At 37.3% G+C, this 26034-nt stretch overlaps 1 protein-coding gene across 1 annotated transcript in view; it reads right to left on the reverse strand.

The window, feature by feature from the left end:
* The window catches only part of LOC150097087 (SPRY domain-containing SOCS box protein 3-like), a 63951-nt gene that overhangs the window by 4495 nt on the left and 33422 nt on the right, over nucleotides 1-26034 (reverse strand). Inside the window, exon 3 of the mRNA XM_090407061.1 lies at nucleotides 12889-13117. Within this exon, the coding sequence (XP_090263187.1) occupies nucleotides 12889-13117 (229 nt within the window). The remainder of the gene's footprint in view (nucleotides 1-12888; nucleotides 13118-26034) is intronic.

Consider the following 26034-nt stretch of genomic DNA (forward strand, 5'->3'; position numbering starts at 1 on the left):
CACAGCTTCTTTATCCCCTTGGAACCCAGAAGACCAAATCTGTGCACAATAATGCTAACCACTCGGCCAACCAGGCCAGCCTGGTTGGCCGAGTGGTTAGCATATCTGCTCTCCAGCCAAAAGGCTGTGGATTCGAATCTGGCTGTGGGCATAGATGTTTGTGATTGTGAAAATACTAGTCGTGGTGGTGGTGGACAGTAGATGGCGTTGGTGTAGATGATGTAGTTGAGTGGTGGAGAAGGAGAGCTGTAGAGTAGGTGCCCTCCCTCGATGAGTCTTGCACTCCCTGGAGGTGTCAAATAATAATAATAATAATCCAAGTGCAGTCTTATCGTGGCCTTATAAAGAGGCAAAATGACTTCCTTATCCATGCATATCACAGTTCACTTCAACATCACAATTATCTTCTGAGTTGCAACTTCTGCTATGTGACCTGTGAACTTCAAATTCCTATCCACCATTATGCCAAGATCCCTAGCCTCATCAGTTTCTTCTGGAATAACCATGCTAATATAACATGCTACTGGCGATCTCATTATGCCAAAGTACATAACTTTACACTTATTAACATTAAACTGATAGCCATTTTCATTTGCCCAAATTTTCAGCCTATTCAAATCATTTCATAAGTGCTTATTATCAGTAACAACCATGATTGCCATGCCTATCTTTGCATCATTGGCAAACATCTCCTGTCAGACCCTACCTAATGTCATTCATATATAGATGGAACAATGATGGGCCAAGATCCCTAGCCTCATCAGTTTCTTCTGGAATAACCATGCTAATATAACATGCTACTGGCGATCTCATTATGCCAAAGTACATAACTTTACACTTATTAACATTAAACTGATAGCCATTTTCATTTGCCCAAATTTTCAGCCTATTCAAATCATTTCATAAGTGCTTATTATCAGTAACAACCATGATTGCCATGCCTATCTTTGCATCATTGGCAAACATCTCCTGTCAGACCCTACCTAATGTCATTCATATATAGATGGAACAATGATGGCTCAAGGACTGAACCCTGAAGTACACCACTGGTCACCTTAAATCTGGCAGAGCCACACCCACCAAATGCCATTGTTTGATATATCTGTCAACCATCCACTGATTATAGTCTAATCCCATATTCTCCAGTTTGTGCAACAGCATTTCGTGTGGTATCTATCAAATGCCTTAGCAAAAATCCAACATTATCAATCCATTCTCTTTATCCAACTCGGCTGTAACATTGTTATAAAATATGAGCAAATTGCTGAAACATGACCTTCCTTTAGTAAACCCATGCTACTCCTTGTAGAGTATAGCTTGTCTGCCCATTTCTGGTATGCCAGTTCTTACCAACTTCTCTAAAATCTTCACTACCACACCAGAGATAGTGATAAGTCAGTAGTTAGACACATGAGTTTTTGCAGCACCCTTGTACAATGGAACTATCATACATTTCTTCCATTCCTGTAGTATAAGGAATTTCATTAACAAAATAAACTGGTAATTATAAACACAAAAGTCAAAAGCGGCACAATTTAATTAAATAATGTAGTATATCTAGGTGTGCTATTCTAATATAGTATTATTATTATTACGTGACACCTCAAAGGAGTCCAAAGACTCATCGAAGGAGGGCATCTACTCTACAACTTTAAGTCTCCACCACTCAGTCCACCAACTATAATGAACCATAACTACTATCATTATCTACACCAACACTATCTACCACCCACCCACCACCACCACCACCACTAGTATTTTCACAGATGATCACAAACATTCATATGGGTTCGAATCCCGCTGTACAGGATTCGAACCTACAGCCTTTTGGTTGGAGAGAGGATATGCTAACCACTTGACCAACCAGGCTGCCTAAGCTTATTTTCTCAATTCACAACATGAATTAAATTAGCAAAATTAAATAATTGAACATTTTGGTATGCGAGACACCGTTTGCATTTGAATGAGGAAGCATGAAGGCATCTGGAGAGTTTGCTGTTTTCTGAACGAAGCAGTGTGTAAGTGCAGGGAATCTAGAATTCCCAGGGTGGATGGTAGCAGGGGTAGCATCTTGGGGAATGGGTGCTTGGGAGAAGGGGGACGACATCAGGTAACACTGAGTCCAGTGGGATCAAGGGGAAAACAATGATAGGTATAGAAGCAGTGACATTTTTATGCTCTATACTAATGCCAGGAATATCCGAAATAAAGGAGATGAATTGGTGGCACCGATAGCATCAGCCTGGCCAAAGATTATTGGTATCTCTGAGACGTGGTTGACGGAGGATGATATAATAACAGGAATTGAAGTGGCAGGGTACAGCGTTTTTTGGCAGGATAGAACAGGAAAACGTGGTGGAGGAGCACTGCTTATGATAAGTGATGACTTATGTCCTCTAAGAGTGGAGGCTTTGGAAGGCAGTGACACTAATGGTTTTGAAAGCATATGGTGCGAGATAGAAGTGGCCAAGACAGGATATTTAGTGGGGTGTTGGTATAAACCAGGGAGCACAGAGGGTGGGGAGCAAAGAGATGTTTAGGCAGTTGAGCTTGGCAAGTGCAAGAAGAAGAATGATTGTTATGGGAGATTTTAATTACAGCAGTATAAGATGTGAAGAGGAAAATGCATGTAGTAATAAGGGGATGGAATTTCTAGAATTCTTGATGGACAAATGTCTTAGACAACATGTAACAGAGGGAACAAGAGGTTCAAGAGTTTTGGATTTGGTCATAGCATCAGAAGAGCTGATAATAAGTGAGATGACATCTCTCCCACCAGTTAAAGAGAGTGACCATGTAGATTTGACTTGGAAGATGAACAGACATGCAGGTGTATCAAAGAAAAGGGAACATATGTAGAATTATAAGGCAGGTGATTATAATAGTCTTAGGTATCAACTAGAGACAGTTCCATGGAGAGCAGAATTGGAACCCCAACATATCATTAGTGTTTTTGAAGTTGTGAAAGAATATTTGTTAGCAGCAATAATAAGCTGTATTACAGGAGTGAAGAAGAGGATGGACACAATTTGGTGTAAAGTGGATGACAAACAATATCAAACAGGAACTGCAGGTGAAAAAGAGGTTATGGAAGAGATATAAGGAGAGGGGTGGAGAGCAGATGCATGAAGAATATATGACTCAGGTCAAGATGGTAACTAGTATGGTGAGGAAGGCAAAACTGAAATATTAGAAGAGATTGGCACTAAGATCCAAAAAAAATTCTAGGGAATACTTTAGCTATGTGGCCAGTAGGAGCAGAAATGATTGTTGAAGAATGACATTGCGCGATAAAAATGGGAATAGAGTGACTGATGCAGAGGACATAGTGAAGTTGTTCAATGAGCACTTCATTGGAGTATTTCATCCCGGAGAAGAAGGTTTTAATATTAGAGGGATAGGGCAGGTTCAGGATTTAGAGATGCAAGAGGAGAGTGTGTTCCAAATACAGAGTACTCTGGATACCAGTAAAGCCGTGGGACTGGATGCTATTTCACCACGGGTTTTGAGAGAATGTGCTAAAGAACTGACAGCTCCATTGACCTGGCTCTTCAATAAAAGTCTGGCTGTGGGAAAGGTACCCAAGAAATGGAAGGAAGGTAACATAGTGGCACTGCACAAGGGTGGTAGCAGACTGAAAGTGTCTAATTATAGGCCAGTTTGTGTGTCATCAATAGTTAAGGTGTTGGAGAAATTAATGAGGGACTATATACAGCATTGGGCAGATGAGGGTAATGTTATTTGTGAGAATCAACATGGATTTCTTAAGGGGTGCTCTTACTTTAGTAATATGATTACCTTTTATAATAAAGCAACAAGAGCAGTTGATAAGGTAAAGGCATATACTGCCATTTTGTTTAGATTTTGCAAAGGCATTTGACAGGGTGCCACATGATAAGCTGATATTTAAGTTGCAGCACATGGGTTTGGATGTCGGGTTAGTCAACTGGATTCAGGATTGGCTGTCTGATAGGTATCAGAGAGTTGTGTATGGTGGGGCAATATCAAGGAGGTAGAAGGTTACAAGTGTTGTTTCACAGGGCTCAATACTGAGACCTGTATTGTTCAACATTTAGGTTGAACAATATCAATGACAGTGTCAATGGATTGCAAGGGGATATTCAATTGTTTGAAGATGATGTGAAGCTGGGAAGGGTTTAGTCTTGTGTTGCACGCTGCAATTACTTATACTAGCCCCACTGTTACACCGGATTGTGGTCGTCTTGCATTTGTAACAAACTTTGTTGCTCTGAAGATGCTGGATATAATACCAGCGAAATATTAGCTTTTAAGTTAATAAATAGTTATTTTCTTATCCATCTGTGTTCATATCAATACTGTTAAATCTATTACAACACCTATATCTTGGTCTTCCTCTGGGTCTTTTTCCTGCCAACCTGACAGAGAACACTTGTTTTGCTAATCTTTCCTATCTCCCATTCTGTTTAAGTGACCATACCACCTGAGATTAGCTCTGCTAACACATTCCTGGATGCTAACAATGTCAAGTTCTTTCCTAATATCAGGGCCGGATTTAGATTTGCTGAGGCCCTAAGCTAATCAAAACCCAGAGGCCCCCTACTGTTTTAAATTACATTAGCTGGTCTTAGAAAAATTTAAAATATATATGCCTTTTTAATATATGAAAATATATTGTCTTTTAATTTTTATTAAAAAAATAATAAAGTATGCTTTTACAAAATCACAGAAATAATTATATAATTAAAGGGTTTTAAAAACGACAAATAAGCCTCAAAAAAAAAAAGACAAAATATCTCAATCACTTTTACAATGCGACAAAATTATTTTAATATTATATTTTGTATGTTTAAAATTATTTAGAAATTATCATCGTGATATGTCTGACTTCATTTGAGTGATTTTTCTACGAATATTTTTTTATCAATTTTTACATTTTTTTGTTTTTTTATTTGAGGCCCTGGCAGATTGCAAGGCCCTAAGCTGTAGCTTTTTTAGCTTATACATAAATCCAGCACTGTCTAATATCCTCATTTTTAATATGATATTGCCAATGATGCCATCTGTTCACACCTCTAATCTTTCTCAGGACTCTCATATCTGCAGTCTCTAGTGCTGTGTCGGAAAAAGTGCTGAATCACTTTTGATGAGTCAAGAAAGGACAACAGAACGAAGGATCAGAAGTTCAAATGCAAAGGGGAGAAAGACAAACCCCTGCTCTGCGAAATCCAATGTAGGAAGGAGGCAGAGCTGAAGGATAGGGAAGACCCCATAATTGAAACTCAATCTAAGATTGATACAATTACAGTTAAGAAGGTAGATAGCAACTTGGTTACAAAAAGGGGGGGAAGGTAAAGAGTTCAAATTAGAGAACATGGCTGAAAGCCAGGGCACTCATCTGAGTGGGCGGCATGTGCAGATCAAAAGGACCAATACAGATGTCATGTCACTGCCAAAAGGCAGTGCAAAAAAAAAAAAAAAAAATCACCCCACCGCGGAGAACTGAGAACGAAAATTTTCTCGAGGAGAATTTCTTGTAATAATGAGAAAGGGAAAACAAAATGTAAGAGACAAAGAAATTTTCTTGTAACTCCGTTAAGAAAAAATTTTAATTAAAGGGGGCCTTTGTTGTGTCGGAAAATGTGCTGAATCACTTTTGATGAGTCATCCTCTTTCCGACCCAACATAAGGTAACGTTAAAAGCTATGGATATGGACATACTTATTATGCCTTCAGAAAGAAAAAGAAAACATAGTGTACAATTTGGTAACTCAAAACTATGTCTAACCGTTTAGTTGTAGATATAAAGCAAACTTTAGTAGTCCATGATCAGAATTGATAAAGTATGTGAAATAATTGACAAAAGAAAAAATATGTATAAATGCTGGAAAATGTATGTAAAGTGATACAGGTATTACACCATGTCAAAAACAGTTCGGAGACGCAGTAACCAATCGGCTGCCGCTATGTGCATGACGACACCACCAAGAGAGGGCGCTATATAGGTTTTGGTGCGGAATTCAATCGTCCTCTTATCTGTCTGTTCCTGGTTCCTGATCAGAGTGCTGGATAGCTGTGAAGCTTGCCGCCGTGCCCAGCAGCATTTTCCTCAGTTGCTGTACGTGCCACATCGACCGAAGCCACAACTAGAAATGCGGCCAGAGTTCCAGAAGAGAGTCGCTGGTGAACCAACGCCAGCATACAAGTCAGCGAAGAAGTATTTCTTTTGAGAAGAATGAAAGTGTGGTGCAGACGCCGTGAGAAATATACGGTGAGGAAACCCGGAGGTCTAGTTAAGGAAGTCCCAATAACTACCAGAAAAGCAAGAACAGTAAGACACAAGCTTTTGTAATAGGATTAATTAATAACCAAAGAGGGTATAAGAAGCAGAACGTTAAGGAGTTCCATATAATCAACTTCCATGTTGTATCTAAAGAACTGTTTTCCCTTGGACATTTTGTCTATGGCTAGAGAGCAGGTGGCACTCTAAGCTTAAGCCGTGCTGGCAACCAAGGCTTCGGACTGTTTATAATGGAGGAGAGATTTATGTCATTGTGTTGAGTTTAAAATTGAATGTTAACTAAATTCTGGGGGAGGATAAAGCCTGAAACTAAGATAGAATATTGTCTCATGTGAATTTTGCCAGATGCAGTACGTCTGATATAATCCTTACTAGAATTGTAGTGTATTTAAGTATGTGTTATTCCTATATGTGTGAATTGAGCAACTCAGTAGAAATTAGCCAAACCTGAAAGTAGTTATACAAAGAAGAGTATTATATTGATAGAGTAAAATTTTAGAGTAAACCTTTTGGATATGCTAACTTAAAAAGGGGGAGGGGAGTTCAGACTTTTAGGATTGGAAATTTAACTAAAGTGTATATATGTGTATTTGTCTAAATAAATGTGTTCCTTTAATTCAAACTCCATGAGTCTGTCATGTTTCTGAGAATTGAGTTACCACTTTTCAAATTACGAACCGTGCATAAGTAAGAGGGGAATCCATTAGTAACTAAGAAAGTGGGACCACGACCGCAAACCAATTGATCCCTATTTTCTTTTCAGTAGTTTAAGATGGTATGTCAGAATTCTGTTGCCGGCTGGCGCAGTCGACTTAAAAGAATACAAATTTGTCAGCAACAGAATAGCTGAGCGGAATAACTGATTATAAGTAAAATAAATAAATAAATGATAGAGTAGCAGACATAACACTAGTCTTTGGTCAAGTGTTTTACTTCTAACCCAGCTCTCAAATCCATAAGTTAAAACTGATTTGAACACTGTCTTGTCTAGAGCTAATTTAGTGTTTTGATTAATTTTTCTTATTCCATATAAATTTATTCAGTTGACTTCCTACCATACCAGCTTTGTTGATTCTGCTGTCTATTTCCATATTTAATTTACCATCTTCACTAAAAATCGTGCCTAAGTAGCTGAAATGTTTTACTTGTTCTAGGTTCACCATTCACGATGTAGTTGATATTTTCAATGCTTCTCCCTATTTTCATCATATTTGTCTTGTTATTACTGATTTTCATACCAAATTTATTACAAAAGTTGTTCAATTTAGTCAGGGAATCTTGCAGACTTGTAATGGATTTATTTAAAAGTATAACATCATCTGCATAAAGTGAAAAGCCTGAGATTAACATCTCCAATTTTGATATCAGGTTTAATACCGCTTTCGTTCATAATGAATAACAGACAGGATAATGTACATCCTTGTCTGACACCAGATTTAACAATAAACCACCTTCCTGTACTTCCTTCGATTCTAATTGCTGACATAGACTCAAATAAAGACTAAGTATTGCTTGATATAATGCCCCATCGACACCATAGAACTGTAGCATTTCAAATAGCTTCTCTCTCTCTCTCTCTCTCTCTCTCTCTCTCTCTCTCTCTCTTGGCAGCTTGTCATATGCCTTTTCTAGATCTACAAACCTTAAATACAGATCTTTGTTATATTCCCATGATTTCTCAACTATCTGTCATAAAGTGAAAATCTGATCCTAACAGCCTCTACTTGACCTGAATCCAGCTTGTTCCTCACCAAGCTTCTCTTCCGCAATCCTTCTCGAGTATACTGGTTTGCCGAGTGGCTAGCGTATCCCCTCTCCAGCCAAAAGTCCGCGAGTTTGAATCCCGCCGTGGGCATGGATGTTTGTGATTGTCTGTGAAAATACCGGTGGTGGTGGTCGGCGGTAGATGGCGTTAATGTAGATGATGAAAGTAGTTGCAGTTGGTGGGGTGGTAGAGAAGGATAGTTGTAGAGTAGGTGCCCTCCCTCGATGAGTCTTTGGACTACCTGGAGGTGTTATGTAATAATAATAATACAGGAATAAATCTTACCAGGAACACTCAGTAGAGAAATACCTCTGTAATTCTCACATTCAGTTTTATTTCCCTTTTTATATAATAGGTACTATGAGAGCTCTACTCCAATCATTTGGAATTCGTCTCTCTGTACAGACTGGAATTGTGGGCATGTGAAAATGGATGTCAGTTTGGTGTTAGTAAATGCACTTTGGCATGATTAGATATCCAATGTTGTATTATATTGGTGGGATTATGCTTGAAGGAAGTGATGAGTTTAGGGATCTTGAAGTTTTAGTAGATAGGAAGTTGAAGTTAAGGGACCATGTAGCAAAGATTGCAAATACAACTCAAAAGATAATTGAAATGCTGAAATGAACGTTCACATGCAAAGATAAGGAAGTAATTTTGCCTCTTTACAAGGCCTTGATAAGACCTCACTTGGACTATTGTGAACAGGTCTGGTCTCCTGGTTTCTGCTGTGATTCTGATATAATGGAGTCAGTGAAAAGGAGGATGTTAAAAATGATATTAGGATTATGGAGTACTGATTATGAAGACAGATTGAGAATTTGTATGCTGCAGACACTACCAAACAGAAGAAAGAGGTGTGATATGATTGAGACTTACAAACTTCTGAAAGGATCATACAGGATTTCAATTGATGGAATTTTTCAATTTAGTGTAGGGGTGTAGGAGTGTAGGGAAGAATGAGAGGGCATTTGTGGAAGTTGAAAATGAATGCTGTCATGAAGGGGCTTAAGGGCTAGATATTTCTCTCATAGAGTAGTGCATGTTAGGAATGGATTACTATTGGCTGCTGCGTGTGCAAGTAGTGTGAATGAATTGAAGAACAAGTATGACAGCTGGTGTAAATAGGATGGCCTCTCTCAGTAAGTTCCTGACTCCCTGGAGGTCTCTCTTAATAATAATATTAAAAAGCAATTGGCATTATTAGCATTCTGGAATATGTGAGCAGAGCTAATCTAATCTCAGCATGGTCACTTAAACAGAATACAAGTGGAAAGGTTAGCAAATCAGGTATTTGTTGCCAGGATGACAGCAAAAGATCCAGAGATCAATATCTAGGTGGATTCAGTGCTGTAAAACACCAAAAGAAAAGATTTGATTATATTGAAGCCCTGACAGATAAGATTACTTTGGAGGAAAACTGTTGATGTGAAGAAGGTAATGACCTAAAACTGTCATGTAATAGATCTGAAATATCGCAAGGATAATCTCACAAAAATGTTTGCTAATTTACACATAGCAGATTCATGTCCCTCCCACTTATTACAATTTACTTTCTCTGGTATTTTTACTATTATTCCTGTATTCCAATAACTAGGGAATTTGGAATAGTAAAGAACGTATCCATAATAATTGTGATGTCAGTTTTTAGAGTTTCTAAAGTGCTGCTATCATGCTCTGAAGCATTCCAAATTTTCTTTCTTTAATACTCTTTATTTACAATTTAGATGGCAGGCTGATAATTTTTAATTTGTCTAATTTTTTAATATTTTCCTATTTGTATTCAATTAACATTGTTACTTAGCATTTGAATGAAGTGTCGTATCTATCTTTCCAGTTATTCTTCTGTCAACATCACTATTTTTTAGATCTTTCACTGGAACATTCTTTTATGTAGCTTCACCATGAAGTCTTCTCATAATACTGCATTGCTCTACTATTTATACTTGTCTGCAGTTTGCTATGCTCTTGAATTTACAGGGTGTTCGGGATAAATTTGACATATTTATAATTAATTATATTTTTCCGTAAGTTACATGTATTAACACACACTTCTCTTCATTTAAAAGTTTGGACCCTTCTTCATTCATATACAAGATGTCAGAAAGGATGGATAGCTGGAACCCACCTGAATCATGGAAGAGAATAACTTGTATCATGATGATTCGTGCCCGCCATCAAAATAAGGATATTACGACTGCTGCCCAATGCTCCCTGAATACAGTAAAAACAATCAGGCATGAACTAGAGACTTGCAATGGTGACTACGAGGATGTAGCAAGAAGAAAGATCCCTAGCAGACGATCTGATTGCGTTCGTACAGCAGAATTCCTCGCAAATCTGCAGGAACAGGTGTTGAAGAACCCTGGCATTGGAATTCGGGCTTTGTTCGTGGAGTTGCTAACTGTAGTCAAGCCGTGGATAACAAGAGTAACCAATGGTAGGCCGTATGTATGGCAGCAGGATTCGGCCCCTTGCCACACCTCTGGGAAAAGTCAAAAATGGTTGTCTGAAAATTTCTACGACTTCACCAGTCCAAATGTTTGGCCTCCAAACTCCCCAGACCTTAACCCCATGGATTATTTTGTATGGGGCGCAGTTGAAAAAGACACCAATCGCACTTCCAGTAATACAAAAGCCCAGTTAATGGATAAAATTAAAACAGTTTTTGCGGCCCTTCCCAGGGAGACTGTAGCATCAGCTTGTTCGAGGTTCCGAAGCAGAATTGAAGCTGTGATCGATGCTAATGGTGGTTATTTTGAGTAAATCTTGTTGATAGTATTGTAATTAACTCTGCCTGTAATGTTTTTTTGTCAATTCATTAAATTTAATAGATACAAAGAAGATTTTCTTTTTCCTTACGAAACTGTCAAATTTATCCCGAACACCCTGTAGTTGTTCAAATCATTGGTGTCTACTTTTCTTAGCAGTTATTTAAACTTTTTTTTTTCATTTATAATATTATATTTATTATTATTAAGAGAGACCTCTCAGAGAGTCAGGAACTCATCACACAAGGACATCTGAACACTGCATGGTTTGTCAAATGAGTAGGATGAATGGAGAGTACTATCATCAAAAAATCTGTGTACAGGATTAGTGGTGATTATCTATAATTTATGCAAAGGAAAAAGAGAGGTAGGTGATAGAACAGAACCCCCAACTGCATTGACAGCAAAGCTCAAAGAGAGGAAACTATCCACCATGACATGCAGTAAATGACTAAAAAGAAACTGGTTGCCCAATTAAGAGGATGGAAGATGGACCAAATGGCAATTTCTCTGAACCTTTCCATGGCATGTGTCCAGTGGTGGGTGATGCAGGCTAAGAGGTCATCCATGGACCCTGAATGGTGTATTCCATACTGGAGGACCTCTAGGTAGTGTAGTAAAGTTGATTAGTGATGATTTTCTTCTTTATTTTGAAGAGAATGAGGTGATGACAATTAGTCATTAGTTAAATAGTAGACTATTTCCCTTTTTCTAGATAGGCTGAATACATGACTGCTTCCACACACTGGGATAAATTTCAGCTAAGGACAGAAGGCATTAAAGGACAGATGTTAGCTGTGGACCACAACATCTCAATACAACTGGAGAGATGTCATCAGGACCAGAAGCTTTTTAGTGTCCAAGTTGTTTAGCATTCTTCTTTTGTCAAAAAAAAAAAAAAAAAAAAAAAAAAAAACAGGAGGTATACGGTGCTCAGATTCTAGCATGGTGGGGTAATTTGCCTTGATCATCTATGCCAGAGTTGGATGGAAAAAGCAATGCCAGGAGGACAGTTTTATCTTTGGATGCTATAACAGTGACACCATCTGGATGAGAGAGGTGGAAGCATGGGTGAATACAAGTTGTGTCCAATGGCCTTGCCAATGAACCAGAAGTCAAGGCTTCCGTTGAGATTTCTACTGTTGGACTTTCTGAAGTCAGAAAGTCTGATGCGAATAAATGAGAAGTCATTTGCTGATGACTTCGAATTTATTGCATGCATTCAGCATAGACTGAGTATGAATCTGGGAATTCTTGATGCAAGCCGAGTTTTTTGACTCAGCTTCCTGGCAAACTTCCTATTGAACCAGTGTTTGGAAAGTGGATGAGAATTTTAGCCATAATGGAAAATGAAGTCTGTCATGCCAGTGAGAATAATTTTGGTGCCTCATTCACAGGTGTTTGGATCAGAAGAGCAGAAGCAATAGTCAGAACATGGAAAGGAAGAGTAAAAATTCCAGAAGTCATCCCACTGTCATAATGTGGCCTCAACAGTGCACTTCCACATACAATACTCACACTCCCTGTCCAGGCAGAGTATGTAGCAGCAGGATTATGCACCAGCTGGCCAGGAATCTTCCTGACTTGCTGCTGAAAGGTTCAGGCAAACATGCTATCTGGTAGCTGATCTGCAGCAGCACCACCATTTTTACTGATATATACCCTCAAAATGAAGGAAATATGGGATATATCTGGCATGCCCTTATAGGATATCACTCAAAATGCATGAAGAAGAGGGGGGGGGAGCAGAAACTCTTATCTGAGACTAAACCGCAGGACATTTACCGCATGATGAAGAACAACTACCAGCTAGCGGTAGTTGACATTTCCTCTAACTAGGAAGATATCCCTTTGCAGCTATTTGCAAGCAACTTTACTGTGGTTATATGTTTTCTTTTATTTCAATGTAGGGCGGAATGGATTTTCCAGAGATCCCGCCATCAAAAGATCTTGGAATTATTCGTGTTTACTTGATTCAGTTCTATGGAACTTAATATCATTCAAGAACTAACTTTATTTATCAGAATGCAAAATATAGATATTATATGTGAAATATATAAATAAAAACCTACCTAGTGGCTTTTTGTTTTTGTAAAATGATAAAGTTCCATTCCACATGTCCAAATGGACTCCAATAATGGTACTCTGGCCAAAACGAGAACAATAGCACTTAGACTTGCTTTTATGATAGAAAACACCAGTATATGAAAGACCCCATGATTCACAGTCAGAACCAAGCAGGCTACAAAATGTATGCTGATGTCTGTTGAGATTGGCTTTATTTGTTCCTACTCCTATCATCTGGAAAATAAAAGTAAGCTACTGTAAAATTTATAAAATCCGAAAAAATATACACAATATAATATATTTCTTTATTGTTAGAGAAAAAAGTTTAGGTATTGAATAAAAAAAAAAAGAAAAAAGAAAAAAAGTTTTCAATTGGGCAAGCACCAATTTTAAAGAGTGAATACAAATTTGATGACATCCTTCCAAGGCAAGAGCAAAAGGCGACAGGATCATCTGAACAGAACTTACGTATAATCATACATACATATGTCTTTAGTGCCATGACAAATGCTGGCCCCATGATCCAGTAAGGTCTATCCCAAAAATAATAATAATTATTATTATTACATAACACCTCCAGGGAGTCCAAGGACTCATCATGGGAAGGCACACTACTCTACTTCGCTAAATACATCTCATCCCCTCCACTACTACTTAATTCTCAACTACAACACTACTACCATCAATGCCATCATCATCAACAACAACAGTATTTTTTTGTCTGTAAATTGTATGTTCTGAAGGCCGATTTGTCTGTACGCAGGATAAAAAACCCGAGTTTCCGGGAGGAAAAAACCCTGCTGCCACCGTATGAGATCGGCTAACTCACCTTCAACTGAAAAAGCCCATATAAGGATTCCCCTCATCACAACGAGAATTGAACCCAGGTCTTTTCCAATCGAAGGGTGTAATGTTCCACTATTCTTCCAATTGCGCTAATAATCCTCACACATAATGAATAATCATATATTTTTCTTTGGAAAAAAAAAATCACTGTGCAATTAAGTGTTAGGAGATGCATTTACAAGATTAATTACAATATTGTTTGCAAAAAATTTCAGTGGTGAAACACACGTGAATACTTAGTTATACATGCCAAGATATTATATTCTTGACATTAAATCCTTTACCAAAGTGTAAACAAAGTTTGCACAGGAAGTATCTTCACAGCTAAGTTACTTATATATAAAGGCTGTTGACCTCACTCAATTAGCTTAATCCACAATGCAAAGTGCACTTCCATTTCAACATGTATCTGGCTATACATTATGGGAAAGACTACTACCCAGACTGATTTCAATATTTTTTCTGGCTCACACTGATGAGACTCAAAAATGGCAGCCAGACAAGAAAAATACCAAGGTTACTGATAACTGTTCTGGTATGATGGACTGATTGGACCTAAGGCCGTTTATTGAATGTGCAAAAATATTGTTGGATTAAGAATGATTACTGAGCACTTAGTTTGCCAGGATAATGGAAATAAGTTAAAAATAATAAAAAAAATTTTTTTTTTTAACTTATTTTTTCTTGATTTTTTTGTCAAGATATATTTGTTAGTAGTACACCGAGTTAAAAAAAAAAAAAAAACTTACCTATTCTATATGGTCGTTAGATATTTGTGTTCAGCAGGGTCATGCTCAACGGCAGCATTTGCAAAGTAATTTTGCAGCCCTTTCATAAAGGAACGTTTGATCTCAGGGCTTCTCAGTGAAGCTGTACATTTGTTACAAACCATGGTGCATTGAACACTATTCATAAACATTTGATTTGCATTATATGTAGTTTAATGTGCGAATCTGCCATGTGAATCACCAGACAGGTGAGCCATATATATGTCCAAACTGGTTCAATCTGTATCTTGTATAATAGTAGTTTAAGTTCTATGCTATGTCAGCAATGCCAGTTGAGTAATGAACATAGCTGTCCAATTGCCCTATTTGCTTTTGAGCAAACATGGCATGAGTTATGAAGCAAAGCCTTTCATCTAGTTGTACCCTAAATATTTGCCTACTGGTTGCCATGGAATGGGATAATAACAAACATTACCACTTTGCCCTCTAAGGATACTTGTCTTTTCTTGTGAATGGCACTGCTGTGCTCTTGTCTGCAATGACATCAATTCATCATTTTTAACTCCTATTTTAGTTCCAAGATGCATTTCAAAGTTACTGATCTAGGTGGCATACGATTATTGCAGTATCATCTGCAATAACTGTATGCCACCTCAGCTCCCTGTTATCAGCAGAGGTGATAACAGGGAGCTGAGGGCGGCTGCAGTGGTTATGCGGCTCTACTTGGAGTTCGTAATCACTGAGGTAGGATTTGGTAAGTTTTTGACCAGCCCTAGTGGAAAGATGGCTTCCAAATATGAGATGAATTAATGTACCAATCATATATTCTCCATATACAAGTAGTATAAAGGTGTATAGACTTATTATTAAAATACTCTACATCGAAGAGAGCTGTAGAAAGTTATTCCACTTGGTTACAAAGCACATTACGCTTGTCAAATAATTATATAGTCATGAAGATACTTCACCACATGCAAATAAGTTTCAATATGGTGAAGTATCCTTTACTCAAGTGCAAGCAAATTTTGTTCTCTTACGCTTAGTGAGGCAACTGATGTAAAGTCAACAACCCTATATTCAAGTGGCCTGGTCATGAAGAAATTTTAACACAAGTACCTGGGCCTCAAAAAAATTCAGGGCAATTTAACGGCTCCAAACAATAAGGAAGGAGGCGCAGAGCAATCTAGTGCCTTGGGGATCCCCACCCATCTCAGGAAAAGTAAGGCCCTGTATGGCAAGTATAGTTAGTATAATTCACTTTGTAACAAAGTGAAAAAACTTTAAAATGTGAAAAAAACTATATCCTTTCCTTTAGTGTTACACGGTGATCAGCATTTATTTTAGACAAATTATGGACTCTACAAACGTTAGAAATAATTATTTTAATTTCCCAATGAAGTTTCAACCTTCATATTAAGATAATCATCTGGAGTATACACATATACGAGGGATGTCCAGAAAGTAATGGTGTGCATGCGTGCTGAGTTTGTTGATTCCTTAGCAAGCTGTTAGCGCCATTTTAAGACATTCTTGCAGTGCGTACGCTTCTTGATATGTGTTTATAATGTCTAAGAAAATCAAATTGCCTGCCGCATGTGAAATTAGGTCAGTTATCCGTTTCTTGAATGCGAGGAACGTTAAAGAAGATGAAATTCATCATCAAATTATTGAGGTTTATGGAGAACATGCAATGAGCGATTCCATGGTACAAAAATGGATGAGACTTTTTAATTAAGGAAGGACAGGTGCGCATGATGATGAACGGAGCGAACAACCATCTTTAGTGACTGATGATTTTGTGTGTTCAGTGGAAAAGATTCGACAGAATAGGGGATTCACGATGACATCACTCTCACTGCAATTTCCAGAAGTTTCATGTTTATGCCATCATGAAATTGTGTCAGAGAAACTGAATTTTTAGAAATTGTGTGCACGCTGGGTGCCAAAGGTGCTTACAGAATGACACAAAGTGCATTGGATGGGCAGTGCGTTCGAATTCTTGACATGCTACCACTACCATGCAGATGGCAATGCTTTCCTGAGCAGACTTGTCACCAGGGACGAGACTTGGGTGTTCCACGCAACCCCTGAATCCGAACAACAGTCCATGGAGTGGAGGCACACCTCGTCACCAGTCAAGACGAAATTAAAACAACAGTTTCCACTCAGAAAATCATGTGTACTGTGTTTTGGGATGACAAGGAATTTTGCTGGTAGACTTCTTGAGTCAAGGCTATACAATCAACGCGAGCATGTACTGCCAAACTCTTAAGAAACTGCATTGTGTAATCCAGAATAAACGACATGCCATGCTTACTAGGGACATTGTTTTGATTCATGATAACGCCCACCCATGGCCGGCATAACACAACAACTTCTTGTCACCTTCGGCAGGGAAGACTTCCATCATCCCCCATATAGTCCGCCTTGCGCCAAGCGACTTTCACCTGTTCAAACATCTGAAATCTTTTCTTGGTGGCCGGCAGTTTCAAGACAACAACAAGGTCAAAGAAGCAGTCAATATGTGGTTTGCGTCACAGGCAGCAACCTTCTACAAAGAAGATATATAACTCTTGGTGCCCCGTTATGATAAGTGCCTGAACAATGGTGGAAATTATGTAGAAAAGTAGTGAAAGATGTCTACTTTAATTTTCAATAGAGTTTTTTTTGTAAGTATATTTGTGTTTCTCTGAAAACCCATCGGAACTTACTTTCTGGATGTCCCTTGTATATACTGAGAAAAGCTATATTACATTTCACACAATATGCTAAAGAGACAATGATTTGATCAACGGTTATTCTACTGGTCTGACCTCTAGTGAAAATAAAATTAAGTTAAAATAAAAAATGAAATAAAATAAAATAACTACATCAAAGCTATATTCTATTTAAGACAACATCAGAGAAAATTTTTTTTTCCCCTACAGATAGTTTTATTACAGCAAAAATGATGTCCTAATTTAACATGAGATTAACAAATCCATAATGAAGTTCCATAGGTACAATTATACAATGCTACAGAAAACTATCCACTATAACAAACCATTCATATAGTCTACACAACTTTGCTATTAAGGATCAAATGCATTTTTGAAGTGACATTAGTAGCAGCTGCATTCCTATCAGATTGCCCAACTTAAAAAAGCTACAATTCTTCCAAAACTGGCAGAATATAATATCAGATAATGTAGGAATTTAATATATACTGCTTAGAAAGACGTCAACAGATAACACAATGTAAGGGAAAAAACAGCCATGCCGCCCACCTTAATAAGATGTTGTAGCTCCTTTTGCTGCAATAGCTGCAGCAATTCTACGAGACATACTTTCCACGAGCATACGATAGTGATCAATGGGAACTTTGCACCATTCTTCTTGTAGGCACGTATTGAGATCTTGAACTGTTGTGGAGGGCATCCCTTGACCTCGTCTGATGCTCCAATTCATCCCACATATGTTTAGGGTTGAGATCAGGGCTCTGTGAAGACCAGTCAAGTGTGGCGATGTTCATGTCCACAAAACATGCAGTCATAGTAGCCTCATGACACAGACTTGTAAAATTCGATGCAGTAAGAATTTTTTTTTTTTCTTAACTTTGCATCGACTTTTACAGAGGTCACAAACATTCTATATAGGAGATTGTAATTTTAATGCAATTGTGGAATTTTATAATTATGAATTTTGTATATAAGGGTTATATTAATGTAGTTATAATTTTTTTGTGATTTCAAAAACCATACAGCATTGAAATGGTAGGGATGTTAAACCGTGTATTTCAAGGCCAATGAATTAGAGAGCAGCCTGTCATTTTAGTGTGTTAGATCCTGAATGAAGGAATCTTGCAAAGAAATCATTCATTCAGGATTTAACATGATAAATATTACTAATTAAGGAGATACCTGCACATCAGCTAATAATTATGAGAAATTACTTTATATTATGTGATAATGTGTAGTCCATATGTGCCACATATTGAAATTTATTCCTGTATAACTGAAATGAGAAGCAGAGAATTTTGTGTCAGAATTCTCTGCTTCTCATGTAAAGGGAATTGTTAAGTTATTTGTAAATCCCATTAAGCTGTCTAGTACATTACGAAATTTCCAGAAAGATAATAAGTAGTAATCTGGAATAATCGTGTATAATCTGTACGAGTCGAGCGTAGCGATGGAGGCTGTACCTACGCAGAAAGTGATGTCAGAAAGACTACCTGGAATAGGGTAACCTAACAGATTAGGGAGAGTGTAGGATCGCCCTAGGGGCATGAATGATGGGGTTTGTGGGTAAAAAACACATCGAACAGAAGGTGCCCGAAAGGGGTGAATAAAAGACGATGCGTGCCATATTACGGGGCTTTCTCTTCTTCGGTTCCTGGATTCCAGTTTTAAGAGTTTTGTCAGGGGATTCGTGAGCGAGCGGTGGGTCGACTACAGTGATGTCAGACAACAAGGACTATTCTTGAGAACGCTTGAGAATTTCCAGGAGAAGCTGATCGTGTTGCGACGGCCTATGCAGAATCGAGCCTTCGAATAAAGTCCCATCGAGGAGAAAGGAGAAAATTTCCTGCGGAGCGGTAGACAGCACACCACAGTCCAGAAACGATTCAAAGAAAAGCGTAGTGCATCGCCAGGTGCAAAGACAGTCAATAACTATACAGTAAGGTAATCCAGATCTACATGAGATGGCGGCATGAAATCTGAAAGGATCCGTTAATGTAAAGAATTTCATTCTATGTAAAAAAATCGCTTAGAAGAATAAGAAACTTGTGTATACTGTAAACTAAGGACACTATAGAGAACTTTTAAGTGAGAATTTGATTGAATTAGTTAAGACCATGTGGAACAAAGAATTGTTGATAGGCAGTATTTTGAATGAGAATGGCTAGGCTTGACTAATGGAATTTAGAATTACGATGGTTATTGATAGAGTATTAATGAAAGTGTTCAATGCATGTTCTGTGAATAACTTGTGAAAGGAATCATATCCTAGTAATGTTATGCTTACACTTAATCTTATCCTTTCGTAATTGAAGGATTTAGCTTACTCAAATTCATTGTCGTGATTTAGTATGAACCTTAACTTAGAGTGAGTTTTGTTCTATTGAGTATTTGAATTTTCTTAACTGTAAATGTTTTATGCTTTTCCAATAAACATGTTTTGTACCTTATACCTGAGTTTATGCCTGATTACGAATTCAAACCACCACTTATGAAATAGAACCCTTTTGGTGGGAAGGAATTAGATATTATTGCTTAAGTGAGATTCAGGTCACGACTGCTAACTGAATTTCCACAGCGCTAGCATAAGATTAATTATTGTGTGTATCCCTTTTGAATTTAGAATCGTTTCCCTGAACAAGAGTCTCTTCTGTTATAAGATATTGGCTGGCACAGCATAAAATAAATTTTGCCAATATCCGAAAAGGAAATATTACTGAATTAATATTTTAAATGCACAACAGTAGATTAGAAAGTGGGCTATTTAGAGGTAGAACGAGGCATAATATAGAGATTGTAACGACGTAACAAGTGGTTCCAATTTGAAAGTCAGAGCTTAGAAGCTTTATTTGGAAATTGTAAAGTGCCTTCAATTGTTCAAAGCTTAACTTAATGCATGTCCCAAGGACAATGCAACAACAGGCAGTGAACAACTAAGGATATCCCACGTATAGTGAATAAGATTGTTTTTGTGTGTTCTGGGGGAAACAAAAATAAACAACAACTCAAAGGTCACATCCTCCTTTTTGAGCAGGAATGCAAGGAATTCTCAACCCTTATTCCAGGGACCGCAAGAGGGAGTATAAGAGAGAACCCAGAAGTATAAGAGAGAAGTAGGGAAATGTCAAAGGAGAAGTCGAACCAATGTAATATGCATCTAGTCCCAGGAATTCTTCGAGATGTGATGCCGCTAAAGGAAAGAAGCCCACACAAAGTTAAAAGCCCAGGACGGAAAAGCAGCATCAGTAAAACATGATCCAATCCCCCGAAAATCTTCTACGACACGACGGAGCTAACGAAAAGGAAAACCACATGAATGATGAGGCCCAGGCCAGAAAAGAAGCCAGTAGAACCAGATAAGAGACAAAAGAGCCAGTTCAGATAATTGTGTCATGAGAAGAACTGTGAGTACAACCTTGAAGTACTTATATATTCGGCAGACATATATAAAGTTAAATTGTGATAATTTGTCCAGGACTAAGAGGTTAAAGAAATACTGGTAGTGATTTAGATATCTTGTTGTTTGAAATATATATATTCAGCAGGACATATATATAAAAGTTAAATTGTGATAATTTGTCCCGGACTGAGAAGCTAAAGAATAGTTGAGATAATTTAGATAGGTAAACTTGTTGTTTGCGATATGTGCATATTGCTTGAACAATTAGTTCTAGAATGCAAACATAGATTCTTATATGATAGCATTGCTGCATGTTTATTATGTATGTACAACGTATGAGATTAGATTAGATTATTCTTAGCAGTAGAATGAATGAAATTATAGATTGGAATATGATAGTATTGTTGCAAGTTCATTATGTAAGTACAGTGTATGAGATTACAATTCTTAGAAGCAGAATGAGTGAGATTCTAGATTGGTATTTGATAGTATTGCTGTGCATTTTAACGTGTGTATATTAAATGAGATTATAATTCTTAGCAGCAGAATGAACGAGGTTATAGATTGACATTTGATAGTACTGCTGTGTATTTTAATGTATGTATATTGCATATAATTCTTACCTTTTAATTTTCCGAAGGGCCAATTCATTTGAGAAACTGTATTAATGTATCCTAGTTTAATAAATATGTTTGTTATGCTAAAGAATATGTATTCACTGATCCTTAATCCAATACACTGCTCCTAAATAAAATGCGAACCTGTATGCAACGTTAAATAAGTGTAGCCACGACTGACAATAAAGCCTGAGATAGATTTAGAGAGATACTGCAGGTGATCTTAATTATATTTAATACCCATAAAGGAGAATCTTGGTGGTACAGTCGTAACATTCAATAAATATTCCAAGATTCTCAAGGTATTAGATAACCTGTGGTAACTTAAGTAAAAGAAAAGTGTAATGTGTAAGAAATAGATAGAAGATACATAGAGAAATTAAAGTAAAGGAAGAAAGTAAAGAAAATAGAGCATAAAAGTTTAAGGTAAAAAGGAGAATATGTAAAAGTAATAGCATAAGATGACCAAATGGCTCAAAAACCCATTCATTTTACACTCTTGTTAAAACAGACAATGATTGGTTCTATAGAAACACCACAAAGCAGGAAGCATTGCATTGTCCAAAATGTTGATACCTCTTGCAGTTCAATGTTCATGGCACCACAGAGGTCTGAAGCCAAACCAGGAAAAAAAGGACCATACCATCACACCGCCAACTCCAAATTTCATAGTTGGAGTTACACATTCTGGTAAGAGATGCTCACTGGACATCTGCCATATCTGGAAATCTGCTCAGTAGAGGGTGTAGCGTGATTTATCATTCTATAATACAGCTTTCCAAGCTTACACATACCACTAAACACAATGCATGTTGGCTTGTGTAATATGGGGCATTTATACTACGTTCCTACCATAAAAACCTATGTTGTGAGCCTTGGTTCCGAATGTTTTTGTGCAGATTTGTGTTCCAGTCGATGTCCAGAACTCTGCATTTAATGTGTCAGCTGAGAAATGGCAATTTTTACATATCAACCTTCGTAGCACCCTATGGCCATGTTGGGTGAGTGTGGTGGGTTGTCCACTGTAGATAGCACTTACACTTGACTCTCTGCACTTCCATCTCAGTATACGTATACTATCACTGATTGTTGACATGAGATAGCCCAATTTGTCAAGAATTGCCAAACAGATAGGCCTGCAACATGGCATCCTATCACAGTTTTTACATATTAACCTTCAATGTTCAAACTCTGTCAGTTCCCTTCTCGCAGTCATTTCACCAAGACACAACTATACATAATAAATAACGGAAAAACTCACGTAGAAATATTATTTAATAGTATAATTTTCGCCTGTGTGTCACAGGCATCTTCAGTACAATTAGGCACAAAAATTAAACACTAACTGACAATTCCAAAAAGCGCCACCTAAGTAGCTGGTGTAAGATAACTAAAAAGGTCAATAACTTTCCTTAAAAAAAAAAAAAAAAAAAAAAAAAAAAAAATTTAATACAATAAAAAGTTAGGAAAGATTAGCTGATTTGTAAAGTACTATCTCCCATAAAGGGGATAGACGTAAGCTGTCGGATCTGTTTAAGTTAGGAGAATGAAGTAGAGTTTCACATGCTTCTTTATAAAGGCGTTCCATGAGAAACTGACTTTTGTGAAGAACTTTTGTCTTTCTCCAATGAACTGTGTCTAGTGAAGATGGCATGTTCTGCAAGTCCAGACTTTTCAGGTTTAAAGTATTCAATATAAGATTGGTGTTCTTCTAGCCGAATGGAGGCAGATCTTCCCGTTTGTCCGAAATAACATAATCCACAAGAACACGGAATCTGGTAGACACCTGGATGATTAAGATGTGGAAGCTTGTCCTTTGGAGAAGCGAGAAAGGTGGAGATTTTTCTGAACGGTCGAAAGGCAACAAAAATATTCAGTGGTTTTAAAATTTTTGCTATACGTTCACTGATGCCTTGTATATGAGGGATGGTAATGCGCGTTATTTCCTCTGTGTTTGAAGAGGGAGACATATTAAATCTACTCAAAGTTCTTTTAATGAAGCAATTCTTATAGCCATTAGATAGAAAGGAAGAAGTTATATATCGTATTTCTTTCTGTAAAAGATCGTCTGTAGAACAAAAGGAGTGGGCCCGATGAACCAGTGTTTTAATAGTTCCTGCCTTGACTGGGATGGTGATGAGATTCCGCATGGATATAATGGCCTGTATGAGTCCTCTTTCTATAAACTGAGAAATGTAGGTTACCATCTGGTTGGCGAAGAATTAGAAGATCTAAAAAGGCTAACTGCTTATTTGATTCTACTTCTAGGGTAAACTTGATCCTAGGATGAAATGCATTTAACTTATTGAGAAATTGTTGAAGTTCATCAGAAGAGCCATTCCATACAGCAAAAATGTCATCGACATATCTGAACCAATGAGTAGGTCTGGGAGAAATATTGTCAAAGATACGTTGTTCAAAATGTTCCATAAAGAAATTGGAGATAGCAGGAGAGAGAGGATTACCCATTGCTGTTCCTTCAATTTGTTGATACAACTTATTTTTAAAAGAAAAATAACCAGAATTTATTACAAAATCAAATAAGTTTACAATGTCTGAAGGAAATTCCTGTTGTAGTAATTTCCTTCAGACATTGTAAACTTATTTGATTTTGTAATAAATTCTGGTTATTTTTAAAAGAAATATAAGTTGTATCAACAAATTGAAGGAACAGCAATGGGTAATCCTCTCTCTCCTGCTATCTCCAATTTCATTATGGAACATTTTGAACAACGTATCTTTGACAATATTTCTCCCAGACCTACTCATTGGTTCAGATATGTCGATGACATTTTTGCTGATGACATTGTATGGAATGGCTCTTCTGATGAACTTCAACAATTTCTCAATAAGTTAAACGCATTTCATCCTAGGATCAAGTTTACCCTAGAAGTAGAGTCAAATAAGCAGTTAGCCTTTTTAGATCTTCTAATTCTTCGCCAACCAGATGGTAACCTACATTTCTCAGTTTATAGAAAGAGGACTCATACAGGCCATTATATCCATGCGGAATCTCATCACCATCCCAGTCAAAAGGCAGGAACTATTAAAACACTGGTTCATCGGGCCCACTCCTTTTGTTCTACAGACGATCTTTTACAGAAAGAAATACGATATATAACTTCTTCCTTTCTATCTAATGGCTATAAGAATTGCTTCATTAAAAGAACTTTGAGTAGATTTAATATGTCTCCCTCTTCAAACACAGAGGAAATAACGCGCATTACCATCCCTTATATACAAGGCATCAGTGAACGTATAGCAAAAATTTTAAAACCACTGAATATTTTTGTTGCCTTTCGACCGTTTAGAAAAATCTCCACCTTTCTCGCTTCTCCAAAGGACAAGCTTCCACATCTTAATCATCCAGGTGTCTACCAGATTCCGTGTTCTTGTGGATTATGTTATTTCGGACAAACGGGAAGATCTGCCTCCATTCGGCTAGAAGAACACCAATCTTATATTGAATACTTTAAACCTGAAAAGTCTGGACTTGCAGAACATGCCATCTTCACTAGACACAGAGTTCATTGGAGAAAGACAAAAGTTCTTCACAAAAGTCAGTTTCTCATGGAACGCCTTTATAAAGAAGCATGTGAAACTCTACTTCATTCTCCTAACTTAAACAGATCTGACGGCTTACGTCTATCCCCTTTATGGGAGATAGTACTTTACAAATCAGCTAATCTTTCCTAACTTTTTATTGTATTAATTTTTTTTTTTTTTTTTTTTTTTTTTTTTTTTTTTTTTTTTTTTAGGAAAATTATTGACCTTTTTAGTTATCTTACACCAGCTACTTAGGTGGCGCTTTTTGGAATTGTCAGTTAGTGTTTAATTTTTGTGCCTAATTGTACTGAAGATGCCTGTGACACACAGGCGAAAATTATACTATTAAATAATATTTCTACTTGAGTTTTTCCGTTATTTATTATGTATAGTTATGTCTACTCACGGTTTACCTCTTTTAAAAAGCAAGACACAGTTGCACTGACTTGATAGCATCATATTCCTCCAATTTATACCAGCTACAAACACATAACTCATCACATGGCACAATGCACTTGCCTATGTGCAAGTGACTAAGAACTTTGACTTTCAGACTATATAAAAGCATTCAACTAGAGTGTTAAGCAGCCATGAGTTTCCCTTACCAAATTTTCAACACACAATTTTCCTTATATTGTTTTCTAGATATTGAGTGCTAATTACCTGCATGAATGACCACAGTTGTTTATCTCTGTAGTTTTAGAAAATGTTGCCATATGCATATATGCAAAAGGTAGACAAACATTTTTCCAATGTTTGCCCTCTCCACACTACTGACCACTAAATGGTATGGAGAGGGATGACCTGCTGCCTCCCTTTCATAGTGGAAATTTGAATCCCAAAATATTTTAAGAACTCAAAATCAGAAATATTGTGTAACCAGTTTTCTTACCACTTTAATTTTGGAAGTACTGCCTGGCTAAATGCTAAGATTATAGTATTTTTCATTCCTTTATAACCTTTGCAAGGAGCATACACTTAAGTTTTGATAGCATCAACACTACCAGAGGAATAAAATAAATGTATGGAAGATCTGGTCTTCTGAAGTCAGCTGGCTTAATTTTCCATCATGATAAACACAAGGTTGTCTGTGCAGGAAGCTGGATATCACAGGAAAGTGACCACTTCCAAATAAATTCTCATCAGTTTCCAACAAGTGGAAACTGATGACAGTGCAAAATGGGAAGTTGAGCAGATAGTTAAGTCTTTGGCAGTGAATATTCAGGCAGGCACATAGACGATGATGTTTCTTGCATTTAGGAGAGAGAGATTATTGTAGTCAAGCATATGCTCAACT

Source organism: Typopeltis vanoorti, chromosome 17 (assembly GCF_054136105.1).
Source record: "Typopeltis vanoorti isolate ZY-2024b chromosome 17, IOZ_Tvanoo_1.0, whole genome shotgun sequence".
Classification (NCBI taxonomy): domain Eukaryota; kingdom Metazoa; phylum Arthropoda; class Arachnida; order Uropygi; family Thelyphonidae; genus Typopeltis; species Typopeltis vanoorti.